At 43.2% G+C, this 20345-nt stretch overlaps 1 protein-coding gene across 2 annotated transcripts in view; it reads right to left on the reverse strand.

Moving 5' to 3' along the window:
* FBLN1 (fibulin 1) overlaps positions 1-20345 on the reverse strand; it is a 68267-nt gene that overhangs the window by 31593 nt on the left and 16329 nt on the right. For both annotated transcript variants that reach the window (XM_070755263.1, XM_070755264.1), the window contains exons 2-8: positions 19482-19581; positions 16995-17127; positions 12785-12953; positions 11329-11373; positions 9405-9506; positions 4868-5005; positions 257-394 (exon numbers count right to left, since the gene is read on the reverse strand). In XM_070755263.1, the coding sequence (XP_070611364.1) occupies positions 257-394; positions 4868-5005; positions 9405-9506; positions 11329-11373; positions 12785-12953; positions 16995-17127; positions 19482-19581 (825 nt within the window). The remainder of the gene's footprint in view (positions 1-256; positions 395-4867; positions 5006-9404; positions 9507-11328; positions 11374-12784; positions 12954-16994; positions 17128-19481; positions 19582-20345) is intronic.

Here is a 20345-nt window from a genome sequence, read left to right on the forward strand (position 1 = left end):
GAGAGGGACGGCATACAAATCTAATAAATTATTATTATTGTTATTGTTATTGTTGTTATTATTATTATTATTATTATTATTATTATTATTATTATTATTTTGCTACCTGCCCAGGTGCAGTAGCGTAATTGTGCTGGACTCCGCCAGCACTCAGAGCCACAGGGGCAAGCACACATCACTGTTCCACCTTAGCAGCCCACCTCGGAGTAGACCCCTAGTAGTGTAAGCAGCAGAGCAGGCCGGTTGCGTGTCTTACCAATACAGTTGCCGAGAGCATCTTGTATAAAGCCGATCTTACACTGTTGTTTGGGCCGGCAACGGAATGATCCTGGCGTGTTCTGACAGATAAAATCGGGGAGGCAGTTATGAATACCAGTCTCACATTCGTCAATATCTGGCACATCACAAAAGAAAGAACGAGTTAGCGTGAGGTCTCCAGAGGCCATCTTCTCATGACCAAGATAAAAGCAGTTGTTGACAGATTAAACTTATGTCTATAGGTTATATTTAAACCTACGAGGGTCGGCCAGAAAGTAATGCATCACATTTGTTTTCTTTATTGAACACAATTAAACTTACACACAAGAAAGAATGGTGTTTCTTCTACACTCCCTATTTTTCCATGTAATCTCTGTCCCATTCTATTGCCTTCCTCCAGCGAGACACAAGGGCGTGTATGCCCTGTCGGTCCCACTCCTTGTTCTGGTCACGAAGCCGTTTCTGCACTGTGCGAATCACCTCTTTGCTTTACCCTCCGTGCCCAGCGACTAACCGTACTTCTGTCGACTGCAGATTCTCCATAAACTGTACACAAACTTTGGTGAATGTTCGCAACAGTTTCTTTCTCCACAGTGAGAAATTTAGTGATGACACGCTGCTTGTAATATACATCACTTACAGATGCCATTTCAAAACACTGTGGCAGCTACACTATCTATCTGAAGAAACACACTCCTGACAATTCAAATAATATACAGTGGTACCTCGACTTAAGAACTTAATTCGTTCTGTGACCAGGTTCTTAAGTAGAAAAGTTTGTAAGTAGAAGCAATGTAAAAGCAAATAATGCATGCAAACCCATTAGGAAAGAAATAAAAGCGCATATTATCATCAATGGTGGAGTAAGATAAAGTTAAGATATATTGGAAAATGATAGAAAGAATAATAAAAGAAATAGTAATGCAAGAGATAGAAAAACCCCTGGAATTTTACTTATTAGTTATAGCTAAGCAGAAATATAAGAAAGATATTTTACATCTAGTCATTCATATAACGACAGCGGCCAGGATAGTATATGCGCAAAATTGGAAGGGGGAAGATATTCCCAAAGAGGAGGAGGTTATTAAGAAAATATTAGACTGCGCTGAAATGGATATGATGACAAGACGGTTAAATAACCAAGAAGAATCTGAATTTTATGTGATTTGGAATAAAGTGTATATATGGATAGAGAAAAAGAAGAAAAGTAAAAATGAATACTAGGTGTGCACAATAGTAGTATGGTTAGGATTTAATCTTTGTGTTTGTATTTTGCTTATATACGAAGTTTATTTTTCTTTTATAATAAGGTAATATAAAATTTCTTCTTTTCATTTAAAGTAATAGGTTGACTTAAGATATTAATAATGTATTCTTTTTCTGTATTGCAATTTGACTTCTAGAATAAGAGGGGTATTTGCAACCCCAATTTTGTGTTAAGTGTGTGTTTGTATGTTTGTCAATTTTAAGAAAATCAATAAAGTTTATTTTTTAAAAAAGGAAAGAAATAAAAGCTCGGAATTTGGGTGGGAGGAGGAAGAGGAGGAAGAGGACAGTCGCTGCCGAAGGAAGAAGGTGAGGGGAGGGGAATCAAAAAAATCCAAAACTTTAAGGCTTAAAAAAAAAAAGAGGGACTTTGAGGCGGCGAGGAGGAGCACGTGCCTCCCATACACTGCGCCAGAGAGAGAAACCCAGGGGGAATGGCAGGAAACTGGCCAGGCCTTCGTTCCGCTCTCAAATTTCCTGGGAAATTTTTCCAGGCTCAGGTTTGCAAGTAGAAAATGTTTCTTAGGAAGAGGCAAAAAAATCTTATCTTATCTAGAAAAGTTCTTAAATAGAGGTGTTCTTAGGTAGAGGTACCACTCTATATCTAAATTTTCACATTCGTGCATTACTGTAGGCTGAGAAGACAAAGGGGGTGCATTACTTTCTGGGCGACCCTCGTATACAAATATCTAGATCAGCGGTGGGTTCTTCTTACCTTTCTACTGATGCGCCGCGTGCGCATTGCGATGTTTCGCAAATCTGTGGGTCCCCTCACGTGATTTTGCTTCTGCGCATGCGCAGAGGGACAATTTTCCTTCTGCGCAAGCTCCGAGAGCAAAACAACACCACAAACCACGTGCGCGCCTCCCCTCCCACGATTTTGCTTCCGCGTATGTGCGTAGGGGTGGTTTTCCTTCTGCGCTGTGCACAGACCAGCAAAGATAACACCGGCGTGCACAAATTGCACAATCGGTGGGCCACTACCGGAGCATCGCACCCAGTGGTGGCCAGCGGCTTTTTCCCCCTGCTCTGCTGCTGCGTCTGCGCTCCTTGCTTTTTTCCTCTTTCCTCCTTCCTGGCCTTGGATGAGCTTCCCTCTCTCCTGCCCGGCTCCCCTCCAGCCTCACGCGGCAACCTCCTGAGGCCAGGAAGGAGAAAAGAGGAAAAAACGAGGAGCGCGTAGCAGCAGCAGCAGGGAAAAAAAGGAGAGTCAGGCCGAGCCAAGCCATGCCAAAGCGGTCTGGCTGCGGTCTGTCTATTGATAGATAGATAGATTGATTGATTGGATTTGTATGCCGCCACTCTCCGGAGACTTGGGGCAGCATACAAATCCAATAAATAAATAAATAAATAATCCCCCTTGTGAAGCCCTCACTCTCCCCGCAGCTGAGATGAAAAGGCATCGTGCAGCAATAATAACCTTGGCTTTCTAATATTTTTAAATCTCCCCTCCTATTCTTCTCCTCTTCCTCGGAAAGCGGCAGGGAGACCAGCACCGGCAGGAGTTGCAAGCGGCCCTTTTCCTCCCCTCTCTTTTCTCAACAGCGGATCGGTACCCGTTCGCCTAGCTACCCAGGCGGGGGGGGCAACCCAGGAAGGGTTGTCACCCCAGCGAGTGACACTGGTGAGGTTGTAAGTCAAGGACTTAACAATCCACTTGAATGATGATTGTTCAAGCCACTCCCATCTGGTCACATGACCAGCAAGCCACTCCTACCCAGTCACATGACCATCTAGCCACACCCACAAAATAAGCCACACCCACAGTGTGGCAGTACAAAATTTGGCTGCCCATTACTGAATGCACCGTACTGTTCTGGTAGGAACCCATCACTGATCTAGACCAATTAAATGTGTAATTAGAAACCTGGCCTGGAATTTCTATACATTGCAGTGATAAAGGGGTAAAGGCATTATTTCTAGAAAAAAAGTAATAGTTGGGGTACTGCTATTGCAGTTGTTGTTATTATACATATTTAATCAACCTGCTGAACCAGGTGTGCAGCGCTCTAGTAGCAGTGGGAGCGGTAATCCCCACCTGATTTTCAGGATAGCCTCTTCTCCCCCCACCCCACCAAGAAAAATGGCAGTCACAACTTTTCCAAACTCCCCTGCAGATAATCCCAAGCATCTGTACTTTAACTGCACGAATCCCAGCGACCGATAAGGTCCCACAGAGTTGGCCTTCTCCGGGTCCCGTCGACTAAACAATGTCGTTTGGCGGGCCCCAGGGGAAGAGCCTTCTCTGTGGCGGCCCCGGCCCTCTAGAAACAAATCCCCCCGGAGATTAGAATTGCCCCCACCCTCCCTGTCTTTCGTAAACTACTCAAGACTCACTTATACCGCCAGGCATGGGGGAGTTGAAATATTCCTTCCCCCTAGGCCATTACAAGTTATGCATGGTATGTCTGTGTGTATGTTTGGTTTTATAATAAGGGTTTTTAGTTGTTTTATTATTGGATTGTCACATGCTGTTTTTATCATTGTTGTTAGCCGCCCCGAGTCTACGGAGAGGGGCGGCATACAAATCCAATAAAAAATTATTATTATTATTATTATTATTGTTGTTGTTGTTGTTGTTGTTGTTGTTGTTGTTATTATTATTATTAATCACTGCAAACCTGAGCTTGCATTGGGCAAACATTGTACAAAGTTAAAAGAGAGTAAAGATGGTTTACCATCTGTAACATTTTGTGTTTTAATAAATCTCTACCACTTCCGGGCAGTTGTGAATTGTGGGTGCTCCATCAATAAATGGAGGTTTTCAAAAATAGACTGGGCATACCTGACGCGGTTTGTGAGTGATTAAAGTCCGTTAGAACCTTAATCCCGCGGAGGCGATAGATAGAAGCCTAGTCATTTGTTCAAAAACAGGATTTCTTTATTATAAAAACAGAAAACAAAACATGTCTCGAGGGACAACATAAAATACGTGTTCACATGATGGAGGATAGAAAAGAGAATGGAGGATGATGAGGAAGAAGAAGGAATTGATGTTAGATTTGGCAGGATATTACATCATAATAGGAGGATCTTAGTAAGGCACACATAGTTAACTCTTTCATTACTGAATGTCTCTGAGGGGCTGGCAATATTCAGCGTGACAAAACCATTTGATCAGGACAGTATAACGAGGTCTTCAAACTTGGCACCTTTAAGACTTGTGGACTTCAACTCCCAGAATTCTCCAGCCAGCTATGCTGGCTGGAGAATTCTGGGAGTTGAAGTCCACAAGTCTTAAAGGTGCCATGTTTGGGGACCCCTGTTTCCTGCTTTGAGCTGAGGGTTGGACTAGAAAACCTCTGAGGTCCTATGATGCTACGTCCCATGTTCTAAAACGTACCTTTGCACAGGTTGTGCTCTGTCAGCTGATAACCTGTCCCACAACTTGTCTCCCGCTGGCAACGGAAAGAGCCTACAGTATTGACGCAAGTCTGTCCGAGGCTGCAGGCATTGGCTGAAGTGATGCACTCATTAATATCTAGAAGGAACACAAGCAATTTTGAGGTTAACATGCCATTTTCTATATCTTTGACTTACAACCACCATTGGGATCAGGATTTTAGTTGTTAAGCAAGGCAGCTGTTAAGTAAGTTGTGCCTGCTTTTACAGCCTTTTTTTGGTCCGGGTTATTGAGTGAAACAATGCAATGATTGTGACTCACACGTTTGCTAGGTGAATATTAGAAACATGGAAAAATAGAAGACTGACGGCAGAAAAAGACCTCCTGGTCCATCTAGTCTGCCCTTATACTATTTCCTGTATTTTATCTTACAATGGATATATGTTTATCCCAGGCATGTTTAAATTCAGTTACTGTGGATTTACCAGCCACGTCTGCTGGAAGTTTGTTCCAAGCATCTACTCTTGCAGTAAAATAATATTTTCTCATGTTGCTTTTGATCTTTCCCCCAACTAACTTCAGATTGTGTCCCCTTTCCTATTAAAAACACTTCCTTCCAGAACCTTATTTAACCCTTTAACATGTTTAAATGTTTCGATCATGTCCCCCCTTTCCCTTCTGTCCTCCAGACCAGTGTTTCCCAACCTTTTTTGAGCCGCGGCACATTATTCGTATTTTCAAAATCCTGGGGAACACTGAAAAGGGGGGGGGGCGGGCTAAAGAAAAGTTTGGACAAAAAAAACCCTCTCTCTTCCTCCCTTTCGCTCTATTTCTCCCTCTTTCTCTCTTTTCCTTCCTTCCCTTCATTCTCTCTCTCCATCCCTCTTTCTTTCTTCCTCTCTTTTTTGCTCTCTTTCTCTCTCCCTCCTTCCCTTCCTCTATGTCTTTCTCTCTCCCTTGCTCTCTCTCTCTGTCTCTCTTGCTATCTCTTTCTTGCTTTTTTCTCTCTCTCTTGCTCTCTCTCTCTCTTTCACTGTCTTGCTATATGTCTCTTTCTCTTTGCCTCTCTTGCTATCTCTCTTTCTCTCTCTGTCTCTCTTGCTATGTCTCTCTTTCTTTCTCTTTCTCTCTCTCTGTGTGCCTCTCTTGCTAAGTCTCTCTTTTTCTCTTGCTATGTCTCTCTTTCTTTTTCTCTCTCTCTGCCTCTCTTGCTATGTCTCTCTTTCTCTCTCTCTTTCTCTATCTCTCTTTCTCTGCCTCTCTTGCTGTCTCTCTTTCTTGCTCTGTCTCTCTTTCTCTGCCTCTCTTGCTATGTCTCTCTTTCTCTCTCTCTCTGCCTCTTATATGTCTCTCTTTCTCTCTCTCTCTCTCAGCTGACTGCAAGCGGGAGCCCTGGCGGCGGCAGCTGGACGTTGTGCTGGACACCATATATGCCAGGCACGCAGCGCCAGCATGTACGACGTCCAGCAGCACGTCCAACCGCCACTGTCAGGGCTCCCACTTGCAGTCAGCTGAGAGAGAGAGAGAGAGAGCGATCCCTCTCGCCGCCGCCATCTCCCCCAACTGCCTGCGGCCGCTGCGGCCACCCCCCCCCCACTCCTATCGGACACTTGCCGTCAATGCCGGAGGAGCTCCAGCTGGGCGGGGCGCTGCCGGTACTTCCGTCCTGGGGCTCCCGCTCGCAGCTGTCCCCCGCCTCCTGCTCGATGCCGCGGTTTTCGGCGCTCTCCTGCTGGGCCCCAAAGAAAGAAGGCGGGAAAAAGGTGCGAAGAATGGAGCTCTCCTTCTTCCTGCCTTCCTTCTTTGTGGCCAAGCAGGAGAGCGCCGAAAACCGCAGCATCGAGCAGGAGGCGGGGGACAGCTGCGAGCGGGAGCCCCAGGACGGAAGTACCGGCAGCGCCCCGCCCAGCTGAAGCTTGGCGGCACACCTGGCCATGTCTCGCGGCACACCAGTGTGCCGCGGCACACCGGTTGGGAAACGCTGCTCCAGACTATACAGATTGAGTTCATGAAGTCTTTCCTGATACGTTTTATGCTTAAGACCTTCCACCATTCTTGTAGCCCGTGTTTGGACCCGTTCAATTTTGTCAATATCTTTTTGTAGGTGAGGTCTCCAGAACTGAACACAGTACAGTGATCCCTTGATTTTCGCGGGTTCAAACTTCGCGAAACGGCTATACCACGGTTTTTCAAAAAATATTAATTAAAAAATACTCTGCGGTTTTTTTTGCTATACCAGGGTTTTTCCCACCCGATGACATCATATGTCATCATCAAGAGTCACTTCTCTCTCTCTTTCTCTTTCTTTCCTGTCATTCTCTGCTTCAATCATTTTCTCATTTCTCTTTTTTTCTACCTTTTTCTATAATTTTTCTCTCTCTCTCTACCTTCCACTCTCCCCCCTCTTGCTCTCTCTCTCTTTCTCCCTCTCTCTCTCCCTCTCTGTGAGAACGCCTGCCCCACCTCTCCTGCAGCCCCCTCGCTGATAGCTGGGACGAAAGTGCTCTCAGCTAAGGGACTGTGAGAGGGGCGAGGCAGGCATTCTCAAAGCGCTCAGAGCGGCTACCGGCCGAATGAGGAGGATGAGAAGCCGTAGCCGCCAGCGCTGCTGCAGGAGGACCCGTGTCCCAAGAAAGCTGGTGAGAGGGGTGGATCGGGCGGGCGGGCGGTAGTGGCGAGAGGGCCGGAGGCGCTGGGGGGGCGGGGGCAGCCGACATTCCAAGCAATCTTTGCCGGCCTCCGCACTTTCGTCGCTCCCTGCCCTAATTTCAAGCCCGGCTCCTTGCGCTGCTTTGAAAAAGGGTGCGTGGGGGTAGTTTTTGGCTGTCTATAGCCAAAAATTGTGTTTTTACTTCCGCACCGCTACTTCGCGGAAAATCGACTTTCGCGGGAGGTCTTGGAACGTAACCCCCGCGTCACTGTATTCCAAATGTGGTCTCACCAGCGCTCTATATTTATTTATAATAAATATTTATAGATTTATAGGTTGCCCTTATATTAAGGTGACCAATCGTCCTCTTTTAGGAGGGACAGTCCTTCTTTTCTAGGTTCTGTCCTTCCTCGAAAAGTGTCCTCCTTTTCAATATTTTAAAACTAATCTGTTAATCTCTGTATTCAGAGATGCCGCGCCGAACTGTTATGCATCATGTGATGGTTCAGTTTGGAAAAACGCAATTATGAAACGCATACACAGGGCACAGGAGAACTTCATATGTCTCACACTTGCCTCCCACCATTGCTTCTATATTGTACTACATGTTTACTACTAATGGAAATACAAAATTATTTCTTTCTCAGTGAATATTATACCGTATGTGGGGCACTTACCATAAAATTCAAAATGAAGGGTATTCCTTGCTCCGAAATTTCCAATAAATTGTTAGAAAATGATATACAGTGTTCCCTCGATTTTCGTGGGGGATGCGTTCCGAGACCGCCCGCGAAAGTCGAATTTCCGCGAAGTAGAGATGCAGAAGTAAATACACTATTTTTGGCTATGAACAGTATCACAAGCTTTCCTTAACACTTTAAACCCCTAAACTGCAATTTCTCATTCCTTAACAACCCGGATAAGACGGAGTGGCTGTGGGTCCTGCCTCCCAAGGACAATTCCATCTGTCCGTCCATTACCCTGGGGCGGGAATTATTGACCCCCTTGGAGAGGGTCCGCAACTTGGGCATCCTCCTCGATCCACAGCTCACATTAGAGAACCATCTTTCAGCTGTGGCGAGGGGGGCGTTCGCCCAGGTTCGCCTGGTGCACCAGTTGCGTCCCTATTTGGACTGGGAGTCATTGCTCACAGTCACTCATGCCCTCATCACCTCGAGGCTCGACTACTGTAACGTTCTCCACATGGGGCTACCTTTGAAAAGTGTTTGGAAACTTCAGATCGTGCAGAATGCAGCTGCGAGAGCAATCATGGGCTTCCCTAAATATGCCTATGCCACACCAACACTCCGCAGTCTGCATTGGTTGCCGATCAGTTTCCGGTCACAATTCAAAGTGTTGGTTATGACCTATAAAGCTCTTCATGGCATCGGGCCAAATTATCTCAGGGACCGCCTTCTGCCGCACGAATCCCAGCGACCAGTTAGGTCCCACAGAGTGGGCCTTCTCCGGGTCCCATCAACTAAACAATGTCGTTTGGCGGGGCCCAGGGGAAGAGCCTTCTCTGTGGCGGCCCTGACCCTCTGGAACCAACTCCCCCCAGAGATCAGAATAGCCCCCACCCTCCTTGCCTTTCGTAAGCTCCTCAAAACCCACCTCTGCCGTCAGGCATGGGGGAATTAAGATAATCTTTCCCCCTAGGCTTCTACAATTTATGCATGGTATGTTTGTATGTATGATTGGTTTTATATAACAAGGGTTTTTAGCTGTTGTACTATTGGATTTTTACATTCTGTTTTTTGTCACTGTTGTTAGCCGCCCCGAGTCCACGGAGAGGGGCGGCATACAAATCCAATAAATAAATGAAATAAATAAATAATTAGTGGAAAAATGTCAAAAATATATAAGGAAATCAATTTTTTTCATTACCTTCACAGGTGAAGCCATCTGGCTGAAGCTGGTAGCCCATGAAGCAAGAGCATAGGACGCTAGTTCCTGAGTCTCTACATTGTTGGGTACAAGGTCCTCCACCTAAAAACCCAAGAATTATGGCAGAATATATTCCTTTCTCCAAAGATTGGCATATTTTCCGTTATGAAAACTTTCCCAGCCATAGCGATATACCTCTAACATAAAATTTTTATTTTCTCCAACATAGAAAAAAAAACGATACATAGTTTCCAACATGAGATCAAGCTTATTATCAAACATATACAACATATATACAAATTATTAAACATAATTTTTTCTTTTTACTTTAGAAACATAGAAACAAAGACCTCATGGTCCATTTAGTCTGCCCTTATACTATTTCCTGTATTTTATCTTAGGATGGATCTACATTTATCTCAGGCATGTTTAAATTCAGTTAGTGTGGATTTACCGACCACGTCTGCTGGAAGTTTGTTCCAAGGATCTACTACTCTTTCAGTAAAATAATATTTTCTCACGTTGCTTTTGATCTTTCCCCCAACTAACTTCAGATTGTGTCCCCTTGTTCTTGTGTTCACTTTCCTATTAAAAACATTTCCCTCCTGAACCTTATTTAACCCTTTAACATATTTAAATGTTTCGATCATGCCCCCCCCCCTTTTCCTTCTGTCCTCCAGACTATACAGATTGAGTTCACTAAGTCTTTCCTGATACGTTTTATGCTTAAGACCTTCCACCATTCTTGTAGCCCGTCTTTGGACCCGTTCAATTTTGTCAATATCTTTTTGTAGGTGAGGTCTCCAGAATTGAACACAGTATTCCAAATGTGGTCTCACCAGCGCTCTATACAGCGGGATCACAATCTCCCTCTTCTTGCTTGTTATACCTCTAGCTATGCAGCCAAGCATCCTACTTGCTTTTCCTACCGCCCGACCACACTGCTCACCCATTTTGAGACTGTCAGAAATCACTACCCCTAAATCCTTCTCTTCTGAAGTTTTTACTAACACAGAACTGCTAATACAGTACTCAGCTTGAGTGCAAGTCCCCAAGTGCATTATTTTACATTTGGAAACATTAAACTGCAGTTTCCATTGCTTTGACCATTTATCTAGTCAAGCTAAATCATTTACCATATTACAGACGCCTCCAGGAATATCAACCCTATTGCACACTTTAGAGTCATCGGCAAATAGGCAAACCTTCCCTACCAAACCTTCCCCTATGTCACTTTGTAATCATTCAACGAAGGCTCTTCCATTTCTTTCACAAAAGGACTCTACAAACATATAATAACTTATATATTCCTCTTAGAATCTATCTTCATTAAAACATTACAATAACCTATACATTAATCGCTGCTCGTCAAATTCATCTCTTATTTTGATCTTACAAAATCTATTGAACTAATTGTCCCAATAACTAATTATCTTATAATACATAGTAGCTAAATAGATTACATATAAGATGAATCTTCAAATTACAACAAAAAGTCTAGAAAAACCATAATCCTACATGTCTATTAAACTGATTGTTCCAATATTTAATTATATCATATTGTATACAAATAAAATAGATATATAAAATAATTTTGTGTACTGTATTTCAAATAAAAAACTAACTAAATAAAAAATTATATATGATTTGAATATGTTTAAATTACGGGAGTTTTTTCCAAAGATATTTTTTAATGTGTTATATCATTACATAGTGGTACCACCATTACTCATCTTCTCCATCTGGATTATAATATTTAAAACTCAATACACTACTGCAAAGGAGTGGCTCGTGCAATCCACTTCACCAAATAGTGAAGACATAACAGAATTGGCAGCAGCCCAATCACACTTGGCCAATAAAATTCTATTCTATTCTAATACCAATGCTCTGTTCTCCCTTGCCACAATAAGAACAAGCTTACCTCTGCAACGGTCATTCAGGTAATGATCCTCAAGGTTAATTTCCACTGGAGAAAGCAATTCAGCATTGAGGAGTGAAAGAGAGATGTGTTGTTAGTCATACTGGTCTCTTGCTAGCGATATTGGCTGGTTCATTCACAGTCAAAACAACAATATAGGAAATTGGGAAGGTTTCCAGTTACATCTAGACCAGGGTTCCCCAAACTTGGCAACTTTAAGACATGTGGACTTCAATTCCCAGAATTCTCCAGCCACCTATGCTATGCCAGCTATGCTGGATGGAGAATTCTGGGAGTTGAAGTCCCCAAGTCTTAAAGTTGCCAAGTTTGGGGACCCCTGTTCTAACTGAAGAAGATTCTTGGATGAGAAGCAAAACATTTTCAAGGGAGAAAGCTCCACAGCTATGCCGGCTGGAGAAATTTAGGAGTTACCATATTTTTCAGACTATAAGTCGTACCTGTGTATAAGACACACCAAGATTTCAAAGAGGTAAGTAAGAAAAAAAAGTTTTTGTCCTTTGCAAGCCTCCCAAACCCACTAAGCACCCCCCTTTTTTTTGCAAAAACGGACCTGTTGCCCCCTCCCCATTTTTGTTGAAAATTGGGGCACACAGGAGGTTTGGGAAGCCTGCAGAATGCTTTGGGGGCTGGAGAAAGGCAAAAACACCCCTGTTTTTGAGGAAAATGGCTCCTTTTCACCCATTTTTTGCAAACCTAGAGGGTTTGGAAGGCCTGCATTGTGCTCCCGGGGCTAGGGGAAGGCAAAAATGCTCCCCTCTGCTTTCTGCAGGCCTCCCAAACCCTCTGCGCATCCCGTTTTTGCAAAAAGTGGGCCCATTTTTTCCAAAAATTTAACGCGGGGGTGGGGCTTCAGGGGGCTAAAAATAGATCTTATTTGGTGTATAAGATGCACCAACATTTCTACTCTTTTAGGGCAGGAAAAGGTGCATCTTATACTCTGCAAAATACGGTAAAGGCCACAAGTCTTAAAAGCTGTCAAATTTGAAAACCTCCGACCTAGATGTTTAAAATCAGTGTTATTCAACTTTGGCAACTTTAAGTCATGTAGACTTCAACTCCCAGAATTCTCCAGCCAGCCATGCTAGCTGGATATTTCTGGGAATTGAAGTCCACAAGTCTTAAAAGTTGTCGTGGTTGAAAAATATTGGTCGAGAATGGAGGAATGAACTCAAAATTGAGATGGTAAATGGTGATACTCCTCCCAACAAAAACTTCGCTCTTCTGGGGCCAGAGAATAGCATTCCACCTTTTTAAAACTTCTGAAGCCAAAAATAAATAAAAAATGTTACAGGTTGGTCTCAAATTCCACCGATTAAATCTCTTTACACATTTTAATCCATTTTACAAACAGCGTGCAACAGCTCTCCTGCAGTTCAAAACATGCTGTTCCTTCATCTCAAAAAGTTTTTTTTTAATTATTATTATTTGAACAACTTACCCAGTTCTTTGTTAGGACCGTCAACAATGCCAGCATCCGAGCTTTCATGCCCTTCGACACAGCAGGCTCTAAACACCAATCCGCACTGATAACCCATTAAGAGGCTCTGTTCACAGCTGTTGCCTTGTTTCTGGGCCTCCTTCCCCAAAAAGCAGCAGTGACAACACTTCTGTGCAATGGAAATTAATTTATTATGTTATTATGGTAGCTGTGCTTCAAACACAGAGACCTAACATGCTGTGACATAATTCATGAAACTGGAAGTGCCAATGGTAACAAGGTCAGCCAATGAACAGGCATAGTAACTAAATCAACCAATGGGAGCGAAACATATCTGAGTCTGTGCAGAGAATCGAAACTGAAGCTAGAAGGCTGGGCATGGCTCAGTTTACTCTGTGTCTCATTGAAGGGCAGCTGACCCCTCACATCCTGGACACAAACTGTTTCAACTCTTACCCTCAAAACGTCGCTACAGAGCACTGCACACCAAGACAACTAGACACAAGAACAGTTTTTTCCCGAACGCCATCACTCTACTAAACAAATAATTCCCTCAACGCTGTCAGACTTTCTACTAAATCTGCACTTCTATTCTACTAGTTTTTCTCATCATTCCTATCACCCATTTCCTCCCATGTTGACTGTATGACTGTGACTTGTTGCGTATATCCTAAGATTTTTATTAATATTGCTTCTTCATTGCTTATTTGACCCCTATGACAATCATTAAGTGCCGTGCCACATGATTCTTGACAAATGTATATTTTATTTTATGTACGCTGAGAGCGTATGCACCAAGACAAATTCCTTGTGTGTCCAATCACACTTGGCCAATAAAATTCTATTCTATTCTATGTAGTGGAAATGGAGATACGAGCACATATCCAGCTGACCGGCTGCCGGTTGTGTGCACCCAGCGCAAGATTTGCTTCTTGCCCATGCTCAGGAAGTGAAATCTCGCGCAAGGATGTGTGTGACAGCAAGATTTTGCCATTTTTTTGCCATTTTTTTTTTGGCTTCTACGCAGAAGCAAAAAAAGGCAAAAAGAAAAGCCAAAATCTCACCAGGCAGCAAATCTTGCACCGGGCATGCGCACCTGACCACTGACCGCTCGCCCATGCTTGCCGTCCGCCCAGAGGCATCCTGGCATACAAAGGTAAGTGCAGCTCCTCAATGCTGTGTTTGCATTTTGCCTGTAACTGATATTGTACTAAAGAAGAACTCTGCTACTGGTATTGTGTATATACTGTATATACTGCTCAAAAAAATGAAGGGAACACTCCAATAACACATCCTATATCTGAATGAATGAAATAGTCTCATTGAATATTTCATTTGCAAAACTACAATGTTTCCTCGATTTTCGCGGGGGATGCGTTCCAAGACCGCCCGCGAAAGTCGAATTTCCGCGAAGTAGAGATGCTTAGGTAAATACACTATTTTTGGCTATGAACAGTATCACAAGCCTTCCCTTAACACTTTAATCTCCTAAATTGCAATTTTTCATTCCCTTAGCAACCATTCAGATTATTACTCACCATGTTTATTTATTAAAGTTTATTTAAAAAAATATTTATTAAAGGCAGACGAAAGTTTGGCAATGACATATGACGTCATCGGGTGGGAAAAACCGTGGTATAGGGAAAAAACCCACGAAGTATTTTTTTAATTAATATTTTTGAAAAAACGTGGTATAGACTTTTCGCGAAGTTCGAACCCACGAAAATCGAGGGAACACTGTATACTGTATATACAGCTCAAAAAAATGAAGGGAACACCCCGATAACACATCCTATATCTGAATGAATGAAATATTCTCATTGAATATTTCATTTGCACAACTATTCCATTTGCACAACAGCTTGTGAAATTGATTGTCAATCAGTGTTGCTTCCCAAGTGGGCAGTTTGATTTCACGGAAATTTGATTTACTTGGAGTTATATTGTGTTGTTTAAGTGTTCCCTTTATTTTTTTTGAGCAGTGTATATTACTCTATTTATAAAGAAGTTTCTTATTTAAACGAATCCTGCTGCATTAGTCTGCCTGTGTGTGCTTTCTGTATTAAACTTTCTTTTTTCTTTTTTTAAATATTTTATTTACAAATATACACTAAATACATAAGAACATATAGTTAAGATTGACAATGAAAAACATGGTGAATTACATAGGCAGTAATCGTACACTTTGGCAATAAGCCAAAACAAATATACAAAACAGTCAATGAACATACAGACCTACAAAAGGAAAGGAAAGAGAGAAGAAAGAAGAATGAAAGGAAGAAAGGAGTGGGGGGGTGTACGGTAGAATTGTGTTAAGATTATGAACTAATTAAATTTTCAGCAGCTCATTTCCTTATATCTAATATTTAGAATTATAGATACGTAAAAGAAAGCGTTGAATAAATCAAGGCTTTTAAAAGAGTCATTCCACTTTTAGGATATATATCGATATCTCTTGCATCTATTAAAAAAGAGATAAAGTTTTATACCAGATTTGTATCTGTTTGAGTATATACAGTTCTTGTCATTTATTAAGCGAGTTGTTCTTTTTTTTTTTTAGCCAACAGTAGAAAGGTTCCCAACAGTTGTTAAATGAGGACTGGTGGAAAAACGAAGATATACCCCAAGATGACCTAATAATAGGGAAAATTAAATATTGTGCAGAAATAGAAACATAGAAACATAGAAGACTGACGGCAGAAAAAGACCTCATGGTCTATCTAGTCTGCCCTTGTTGTGTCCAGAGGACAGTTAGGCCTTGTACCCACCCCATATTCCATGGGCGGGAAAATACTGCAAGGTGATTGGTTGGCTCAGCCTGGCAGCCCGGGATATATATAGCTGCCAGGCACGGCCATGTTGTTGTTGTCTTGTTTCCATTCTGTGAACCGTTACCTTCTGCTCTAATTAAAAAACCGTTACTTACTCAGAGAGTCTGCAGTTTGATTTTGTAAGGATTTAACAACTGGCGACGAGGAAACGTCACCATGAGAGATAAGGTAACCAGGGACTTCCCTCAGCCACCGCTGCTGCCTCGGGGTTCCCCAGTCGCCGTATACTATTTCCTGTATTTTATCTTACAATGGTGGATATACAGTATGTTTATCCCAGGCATGTTTAAATTCAGTTACTGTGGATTTACCAACCACGTCTGCTGGAAGTTTGTTCCAAGGATCTACTACTCTTGCAGTAAAATAATATTTTCTCACGTTGCTTTTGATCTTTCCCCCAACTAACTTCAGATTGTGTCCCCTTGTTCTTGTGTTCACTTTCCTATTAAACACACTTCCCTCCTGGACCTTATTTAAACCTTTAACATATTTAAATGTTTCGACCATGTCCCCCCTTTTCCTTCTGTCCTCCAGACTATACAGATTGAGTTCATGGAGTCTTTCCTGATACGTTTTATGCTTAAGACCTTCCACCATTCTTGTAGCGGGTCTTTGGACCCGTTCAATTTTGTCAATATCTTTTTGTAGGTGAGGTCTCCAGAACTGAACACAGTGCTCCAAATGTGGTCTCTTAAGTTAATGACTAAGTTAACTATGGCAGTTAGAAACAATACTGAGTCCTCATGTATTAAACTTTCTTCAACAAACTCTGATACAGACTTCACGTTATGTATCGGGACTTTTTTCCCCTTTGCTAAACCGGGCATGGACATGGCTAGTGGGTGGCACATCTGGGCCACGGGCCGGGAGTTTGACAGCCCTCTGGTTTTATGAGACGCACTGGCAGAAAACACCTAAAATACTGAATATTTTCAATATTCCTTTTACCCATCTCCTTTTTAGGAATCGGCAAATTTTAAAAACCACAGTATGAAATGTACCAGCTAGCATCCAGCTCTGATAACAAAGAACAGGGGTGGCGCAGCAGGTAGAGTGCTGTACTGCAGGCCACTGAAGCTGACTTGTAGATCTGAAGGTCAGCGGTTCAAATCTCATCACCGGCTCAAGGTGACTCAGCCTTCCATCCTTCCAAGGTGGGTAAAATGAGGACCCGGATTGTGGGGGCAATAGGCTGGCTCTGTTAAAAAAGTGCTGTTGCTAACATGTTGTAAGCCGCCCTGAGTCTAAGGAGAAGGGCAGCATAAAAATCGAATGAATGAATGAATGAATGAATGAATGAATGAATGAATAAATAAATAAATAAATAAATAAATCCAAACTGCTCTGCAGTGATTTCGACATGGCCTCTGCAATTTCACCTTAATGATCTTGTCTTCGCAGGTGGAATTCTCCCTTAGCAAGTCACAATTTTCTTTCTTGCTCGCAATGGTCATTCCAGTGGTGCAATGCAACACCTCCAGCTGGCTGAGGCAGCACTGCTCCTGGGCTATCCTACAAAGAGAACCAGACAGAGGATTACAGCTGTTGGAAGGGACCTTGTAGTTCATCTAGTCCAGTGTTTCCCAACCTTGGCAACTTGAAGATATCTGGACTTCAACTCCCAGAATTCCCCAGCCAGCTTTCACTGGCTGGGGAATTCTGGGAGTTGAAGTCCAAATATCTTCAAGTTGCCAAGATTGGGGAACACTGATCTAGTCCAATTCTCGCCCAAGCAGACGTTACACCAGTGATGGTAAACCTTTTGGGCACTGAGTGCTCAAACGGGAATACTGGACCGGTAGAAACCCAATGACCAGCTAGCCAGTGTGCGCATACCTCTTTTTGGTGTTTTCTAGGCTGTTTCTAAACTGGTTTCAGGCTGTTTTTTGGGCTGTTTTCAAGCCATTTTGGGAACATTTTTAACTGGTTCATACTTAGAAACATAGAAACATAGAAGACTGACGGCAGAAAAAGACCTCATGGTCCATCTAGTCTGCCCTTATACTATTTTCTGTATTTTATCTTACAATGGATCTATGTTTATCCCAGGCATGTTTAAATTCAGTTACTGTGGATTTACCAACCACGTCTGCTGGAAGTTTGTTCCAAGGATCTACTACTCTTTCAGTAAAATAATATTTTCTCATGTTGCCTTTGATCTTTCCCCCAACTAACTTCAGATTGTGTCCCCTTGTTCTTGTGTTCACTTTCCTATTAAAAACACTTCCCTCCTGAACCTTATTTAACCCTTTAACATATTTAAATGTTTTGATCATGTCCCCCCTTTCCCTTCTGTCCTCCAGACTATACAGATTGAGTTCATTAAGTCTTTCCTGATACGTTTTACGCTTAAGACCTTCCACCATTCTTGTAGCCCGTCTTTGGACCCGTTCAATTTTGTCAATATCTTTTTGTAGGTGAGGTCTCCAGAACTGAACACAGTACTCCAAATGTGGTCTCACCAGCGCTCTATATAAGGGGATCACAATCTCCTTCTTCCTGCTTGTTATACCTCTAGCTATGCAGCCAAGCATCCTACTTGCTTTTCCTACCACCCGACCACACTGCTCACCCATTTTGAGACTGTCAGAAATCACTACCCCTAAATCCTTCTCTTCTGAAGTTTTTGCTAACAGAGAACTGCCAATGCAATACTCAGATTGGATGGGAGATTATCAGCCTATCTAAGATTTAGACTTGCCTTTAAAGCAAAAATGAAAATAATGGCAAGCTATTTCCATATTGCTGGTAAGAAAATCTCTATCTGGGGCTACCTTTGAAGAGTGTTCAGAAACTACAAATCATGCAAAATGCATCCGTGCGAGCAGTAATGGGCCTCCCTAGCTATGCCCATGTTTCTCCAATACTTCGCGGACTGCATTGGCTGCCAATTGGTTTCCGGATGCAATTCAAAGTGTTGGTTATGACCTATAAAGCCCTACTTGGCATCGGGCCAGATTACTTATAGGACCGCCTCCTGCCACATGAATCCCAGCGACCGGTTAGGTCCCACAGAGTCGGCCTTCTCCAGGTCCCATCAACTAGATAATGTCGCTTTGCATGGCCTAGGTGAAGAGCCTTCTCTGTATAATAATGCGTGCAATTGGAGAAACCACAGGGAGGGTGGAGGCCCTGTTTCCTCCCAGGAGATTCCTAGAGAGGCCCCAAAGAGGCTTCTCCCTGCCTTTTCCGGCCCTGTTTCCTCCCAGGAGATTCCTAGAGAGGCCCCACAAGGCTTCTCCCCGCCTTTTCCGGCCTTGTTTCCTCCCAGGAGATTCCTAGAGAAGCCCCATGGAGGCTTCTCACTGCCTTTTCCGGCCCTGTTTCCTCCCAGAAAATTCCTAGAGAAATCCCACAGGGGCTTCTCCCTGCCTTTTCTGGCCCTGATTCCTCCCAGGAGATTCCTAGAGAAGCCCCACAGAGGCTTCTCCCTGCCTTTTCCGGCCCCGTTTCCTCCCAGGAGATTCCTAGAGAGGCCCCACGGAGGCTTCTCCCTGCCTTTTCCGGCCCTGTTTCCTCCCAGGAGATTCCTAGAGAAGCCCCACAGAGGCTTCTCCCTGCCTTTTCCGGCCCTGTTTCCTCCCAGGAGATTCCTAGAGAAGCCCCATGGAGGCTTCTCCCTGCCTTTTCCAGTCCTGTTTCCTCCCAGGAGATTCCTAGAGAGGCCCCACGGAGGCTTCTCCCTGCCTTTTCTGGTTACAGTTTCAGAAGCTCGAGTTTGTAAGTGAAAAATAGTTCTTGAGAAGAGGGGAAAAAATCTTGAACACCTGATTCTTATCTAGAAAAGTTCATAAGTAGAGGTGTTCTTAGGTAGAGGGACCACTGTAATTGGATGATGCAATTGCACTAAGCACTTTGTCATCTACCTGCATTCCTTGGAATCGCGATCTGAAGAGAGAAACCTGCAGTCTTTCTTTTGGCTTGCCCATTCATATCCACGGGAACAGCAGGTCTCCATTGAGGCATCTACGGAGCGAAATAATAATAATGAGTGTAATTTGTTGGGGGACAGTTTTGCACATGCGGAGGGTAACACTACTTAATGGAAGTCTTCAATGAAAAACAGTGCTTTTACAGGCTTTCTTGTAAAATATATACAGGGTGCATTCCAAAAGTAATGCAATTTTTTTAAAAAGTAATTTATTGAATAGATTTGCACCAACACTTAAAATTCTTCAAAGTACTGTCCTTGGGCCTCCACACATTTTTTCCAGCGACTGTGCCATGACCGGTACATGCCCTGGAAGGCATCTTCGAGGACCTCTCGCAAGGTCTTCAACACAGCTGATTGGATCTCTTCTATAGACAAAAAACATGCCTGGCCACAACGCGCTAAGAGTCCACGAGTTCCTGGCCAAACACCAGGTGCCAATGCTGCCCCATCCCCCCTACAGTCCTGACGTCGCCTCAGCAGACTTCTTTTTGTTCCCAGCCCTGAAAAGAACCCGTTTTTTGTCCATAGAAGAGATCCAATCAGCCGTGATGAAGATCTTGCGAGAGGTCCCCGAAGACGTCTTCCAGGGCACGTACCGGTCATGGCAGAGTTGCTGGAAAAAATGTGTAGAGGTCCAAGGACAATACTTTGAAGAATTTTAAGTGCTGGTGCAAATCTGTTCAATAAATTACTTATTAAAAAAATAATTGCATTACTTTTGGAACGTACCCTGTATTTTACTTTCTTCTTATCAAAATACTTCTCTAAATAAACCATCACATTTACATTTAACCAC

Source organism: Erythrolamprus reginae, chromosome 6, assembly GCF_031021105.1.
Source record: "Erythrolamprus reginae isolate rEryReg1 chromosome 6, rEryReg1.hap1, whole genome shotgun sequence".
NCBI classification, from domain to species: domain Eukaryota; kingdom Metazoa; phylum Chordata; class Lepidosauria; order Squamata; family Dipsadidae; genus Erythrolamprus; species Erythrolamprus reginae.